Genomic DNA, 5,943 nt, shown 5'->3' with positions numbered 1-5,943 from the left:
ACTGGTCTAAATATTGAATCATACTGGTTTCAAAAAAAATGTAAAACTAAAACGCGGTCTTAATATTTGAAATTATATTGTTAAATTCTAGTGATACGCATTTGCTTATTTCTTGTCCAGGGTAGGTGCAATTTATAAGTAAGCTAAGAAATTAATATTCTAGATGATTTCAGTAAATTAGGGGGAGTTTCATTGGAGAGCATCTTAAGCTTCCATAAAGGTTGAAAATGGTTTTATATCCTCTGAGTTGCGGCAACGAAATGGGCTACTAGCAGTAAGCGATCTAAAAGACCTATAGTACCCCTTAGTCAGATTAAAGTGCTTCACCAAGTCCGATTTATTCAATGAAAGACAGAATAGTGCCCATCTTTCCTACTCTTGAATCCTTATGATCCATGAAATACTCTCCTAAGTCTTTCTTCAGCTTGTATATCAGTGACGGGCACTCCACAAGCACATGGTATGTAGTTTCTGTCTCTTCTCTACAGTATCTGTAGTCTGACTTGAATTGAATTCCTAACTTCGTTAGGTGATTATTCAATCTACAGTGACCGGTCAATAATCCCGTAATAATTCTTAGGTTATTCTTTGATTGTTCTTTGTAATTTTTAAAGCGTTTTAAATTGTAAGTTCCTAAAAGCATTTTATATTGTGATAGCCTTGAAAGCCTTTTTCAATAGAGTTCTCTTTCTTTTTCCTCAGTGCCGTTCATAAGAATGAATGTGCGCCTTCACCACAGCGAGGTTCTGGGCCTGTCATTATTGAAGCCACACCTCTTCTTGCAAGTTTGTCTGCCATTTTGTTGTCTTGGATACCAGCATGCCCCGAAATCCATATTAAGTGCACCTGATTGTTCCAGCCGAGGATGTTGAACTGTCAATGCACTTCCATACCAGTTTGGATGTTGCCTGGTAGGATATGAGTGCCAATACAATTGCTTGACTGTCAGTCAGATTTGCAATTTTACGGTTTCGGTAGTTATATTCAAAGTTGAAACTGGGGCATCTATCTATAGCGTATATATCCGCTTGAAAGATGGTTACATTTTTTCCCAGTGCTTCCCAGTATCTTTTGATAACCTAATCTAACACTGAAATTATTGTACATTACTTTTTATTGAATTTTTAAAGATTATAATTACTATAATATCATTACTATAATTTTTTTTTTGTTGAAGAATGAGCCAATTGATAAATCTAAATAGAATTTTAACCTTTCCAACTAGCATTCTTCATGCGACTGTCACTTGCTGTTCTCATACAATTTATAATGTTAAACATCACAACAGCATCGTTAGCAAATTTATCTAGACAGCGGAACTTAGCAATCGAATAGACGCTGCAATGCAAATTCAATTTTGACTATTTCAATTCGTATTTATGTGACTCTATGTATTAGAATCCGCTTCTTTTACAGAAGAAGATTCTATTAAAATCCGGTTTCTGATACAAGAAATCGTCACGGCGTCTTTGGCAACGTTATTTTGACAGAGAGAGTGATCTTTATTTTTTTGCAGGTCCTTTTATCCTTCGAGGTGTAGACATCAGCATAAACCATTAGTTCTAATACCTTATTCTACATCTTTACCTATATCCTGATTACAATTTAGTCTGTTTAGTTATGATGTTGACATCTAATTTTTTAAACCAGCCCCGTTTATGATTAGGCCTATGTCTTCTACACTATGTTACAAACACCATGACTAAAATATTATACCCTTTTCGCACGTTACGTGAAAGGTATAATATATTATGAACAACAGAAAATCATTCAAATGAATTTAATTTGTTTAAACGTAAACATGTTAACTGGCATAAATATAGTTAACAAACAAGATTAGAAATGCATAATTTATTGAACTAAATTAATAAGCGTGTTACTTCATATGTACAATATACTATTGTATTTCAAGCAGAACATGTGTTTCACAAAAAAACAACACAAAATATTTAAAAGATTATTAAAAGCTACCGAAAATTAACTATTGCAATTTGTGAGGTGCATTAGACTTTTGTTTAACAATCACGCAAGATACAATCGCAAGGAACATGCAACATTTTTTATGAAATATTTGTTTTTTTTATATATATATATTTTATTAATAATTAGTGTGAACAAATCATATTTATTTAATAACTATTACACTCTTAATTGTTGCAAAAACAAATAATAATTTTTCTGATTATTATCTAAAAAGTAGTTAAATAAAATATGCATAAATAAAACAAATTACAGATACTGGTATAATAAATTGTAAAAAATGTAAAATTAAAATGATAAAGGTGATATTTTTTAATCATATAAAAAATAAATAATTCAAAAATAACAAAAATATCGTTAAACAAGAAAACATTAAATGAAAATAAACTACCTCAGATGTATGAATATTCACAAGACACAAGCACTTTAATGCTACCAAATGAAAGCAAAATGGACTTTATGATGGGCGTTTTAACGGGCGCCTATGTTGTCATCGCTGTTGTTGTATTTTACATTATTTATATTATAAAAGCGAAACTAGGTAAATTTTAAAGTAAATAAATAATCATATAAACAAATATTACATATATAACATCTTATGTATTTAGTTGCATTATGACTGCCTTTAATTTAAATCGTAGTTCAATTTTTACATTTTAATATTAAACATTTTTATTTATTCATTTATGTTATAAATTATGAAATAATATATACTTTATTTAAAATAGACTTAAATTTTATATTATAAAAATAAAATAAATATATAGTAATATATAGTATAGTAAATAAAAATAACATAATTTATGTAAATACATTTTTATATACATATTTCTTTATTTTTAAAACAACTTCACATTGCTGAATCTATCTGTAATACAGTACTACAGTAATTATCCAATATAACAAATATCCAATCTAACTAACGACAACACTCTGTCATTGACTATTCTATATAACGAATGCATATATAAATATTTGTATATATATTTATACATATTTTAAATATAAATATAAAATGTGACATATATATATATACATTTATATACAGAAACTATCAAACCTATTTCTTTAAAATTTTAATGAAAAAGAGGTGTAAAATTTATAGACTTTGTTTTATATATAAACGGAACTGGGGTTACTTAAATGCAAAAATAATTTTTCTTTGGAGAACTGAACAAATTGGATTTCAAAGAGCAAAAAACTTAGAACTGAAACACAAAGTTGTATGCTTACAACTTTAAGATTTAATATTAGATAAACAAACGAATAGATACATTTTTTTCAATCAGTTTATCTTTTACTATAGTGTACTATATCTCCCAATAACAGCCGCAAAATAATTAAGTATATATTTCTTCAAATAATAAATTACTCTTAATATATTTAAAAAAAAATAATGAGTATTTTTTAGGTAGTTTAGAAACTTTAAAAGAAAAAAACACACAAAGATAAATAAAATATGTTAATTCTTTTAATTTGATGAATGGATAATATGTGTAATATGGCATTATTAATGCAAAATGATCCGGGAATCATTTGCTGAACATCATGATTTTTTCAATCATTTGAAGACGTATCTCATATCAATAGTGTACTCATTGTTGAGTTCCAAGTATAAAATCAATTCTGGATTATCCTCATAGACCAACTATTTAAAGTAACGCTACAGAAAATAAATCAGCAGCGTCAGATCAAAGGATCTTGCTGTCCACACAATGGGTCTGTTACTGAAGATTATATATACATATTATTATCAAATTATTATTCACTTTCAATAAGTGAATAGTTGACTTTAAAATATTTACTGTGACACCATTCTATTGAACCAAATGTCTGGCAAACCATACTTTTGAAAACAACGCATCGTGCAATAAAACCAATGACGATGACACTTGCATTTTCTTTATTTTTTAAAAAGTAGCCCGATAATAATATCAATCCAAACTGTACCAAACAGTTCATTTTTTCAGATATATGAGAAATTGAATGGGTGCCAATGGATTTTTCAAGTGATTTTATGAATGTTACTTATTAACAAACGCTTTGAGGTAGGATTAAGTGTCAACCTAAATAAAATTGTACCGTTAAAAAAGGAATTTACCATTCAATAAAGTCGCAACAGAAAGAATCAATTTACAACTTCAATAATATAGGGACGTAAGTCAATGTCCTTGCACAAAATATTCCACACTGATCTCAAGAGCAGCAAAGCTTTAAATATATAAACCAATGTAGAAATTATTTTATTAATGTGTGGCTAAATATTATATTTTTTTTATGTTTATTAAGTAAAAATAAATAATTATGCTGAATAATTTTTCACTCATTTATTAAAAATGATGTATTAAAAAAAATTTATATTAATGCCTATAACAGATCTTATTTATTTTATTTATTTAATTAGATTTATATAAAATACGTTAATCTTATTACTTTATTATATTAAATTTGTGTTATTATTTTATATATCTACTAAAATACCTACTATACATATTTTTATTAGTTTATTTTAACTTTATAATATAATAATAATATCATTTGTTATTAACACAGTAACTTATGATAATATAACGTAATACCAATAGATTGAACCAAATTTTTGCATGTAATAATGTTGTGTTTTATTTTGTTGAAATATTCCCTAATACTCGAATTCTTTACTAGTATATTACAGATAAAAATAAGTTATTCATAAAATCTTTCTTGATATATATTTTTTAGATTTGCCCGGAGTTATTAGTGATCACAACAACCAAAGACTAAATTCCAGCCATAACAATAATCAGAATGATTTTTCCGAAATATCACAGGTGCGTCTGCGACAACTAATTGAAACTATATTAGCTGAAACATTACGTACACCAATCTTAAGCTCTAGTGCGGTCTCAGAAATTGCACTAGACACCCATAGCAATGCAGAAACAATACCGTATTCTAACGGTGATGTCAAAATGAACTCCCGTCGTCACCGAACCGAACACTATTTTGAACCAAAAGCCTATCAAGATTTATTGGCTACTGCTGTGCTCAACAAGGTATGTTATTAATAAAATTAAAAAATATTTTACCAAAATTGATTATGTTTTTAAGTAAGCTAAAGATAAGAACGAAACTTGAATGCTTATAAATATCTCACCTATATAATGACTAAAATGTGTTTTTTATAAATGTATATAAACTCGGATATAAGACATAAACTCATTAACCCCATTTATTTAGTTCTAAACTTATTATTACTTAGATCGCAATTATACACGACGTCTCGTAGGGGTTTACATAAGGATTATTCACATTTAAAATATTCTAAACATATGAGAACTGCAATTTGGTTACATATTTAAAATAGACGTGACAAATAACTGCTTATCAAATGGCTGTATTTGTCTATACCCTGACCTAAATTGGGTCAGTACAACTTTTATTCTTAGAGTTATCAGGAAAGTTTTATCATTTTATACCATAAAAACTTGTTCTTGAAGAAGACTGTATCTCAGTATGAAAGATCTGTAATTATTGAAGTTACTTGATCTTACTAATATAGCCTCCGTTACAGCAGGTGTCAAAGAATTTATGATACGAAGAAAGAGATCGAAGGTATATTTTGATTTTGATGCCATTAGATAATTTTTTTTTTATACAGAGATTTTAAAAACACGTCATTTAATTTACCAGGCAATGAAATTTTGTAAGTTCTTTCAATGAAACTGTCGTACCATGCCAGTGATATGGAGAAGTTTACTAGTTTCGTTTATTATCTTATAAAATTAGAAACTGCAGTGATATTACCATCTCGACGAATGTCGTACCATGCAACATTGACCATATTATCAAGAAGTTTATTTTAAAACTGTTGAATTATATCAATACTAGAGGTTCAGGCCCAAATTTATACAATATAAGGCCACACTGGTTTTCTGTATGTAGCGTTTTAATCTATTTCTGATGAATTAGTCCACTTTTAAA

At 28.0% G+C, this 5,943-nt stretch overlaps 1 protein-coding gene across 1 annotated transcript; it reads left to right on the top strand.

The window, feature by feature from the left end:
• The first annotated feature begins 2,325 nt into the window (after nt 1–2,325).
• On the top strand, nt 2,326–5,027 carry LOC119674127. Its single transcript, XM_038085251.1, has 2 exons — nt 2,326–2,521; nt 4,702–5,027. The coding sequence occupies exons 1-2, from the start codon at nt 2,377–2,379 to the stop codon at nt 5,025–5,027; spliced, it is 471 nt and encodes a 156-aa protein (XP_037941179.1). The 5' UTR covers nt 2,326–2,376.
• The last annotated feature ends 916 nt before the right edge of the window (nt 5,028–5,943 follow it).

This window comes from Teleopsis dalmanni, chromosome 2 (assembly GCF_002237135.1).
Source record: "Teleopsis dalmanni isolate 2A chromosome 2, ASM223713v2, whole genome shotgun sequence".
In the NCBI taxonomy this organism is placed as follows: Eukaryota; Metazoa; Arthropoda; class Insecta; order Diptera; family Diopsidae; genus Teleopsis; species Teleopsis dalmanni.
The sequence above is the reverse complement of the archived record's forward strand: the minus strand, read 5'-3'. Positions and strand labels throughout refer to the sequence as shown.

What these genes read in the sequence shown, in the direction of transcription:
- LOC119674127 (XM_038085251.1), top strand. Translation starts at nt 2,377, where the DNA reads ATGTATGAATATTCACAAGACACAAGCACTTTAATGCTACCAAATGAA. An exon ending in TATTATAAAAGCGAAACTAG is followed by an intron (nt 2,522 to 4,701) that starts GTAAATTTTAAA and finishes TATATTTTTTAG; the next exon opens with ATTTGCCCGGAGTTATTAGT.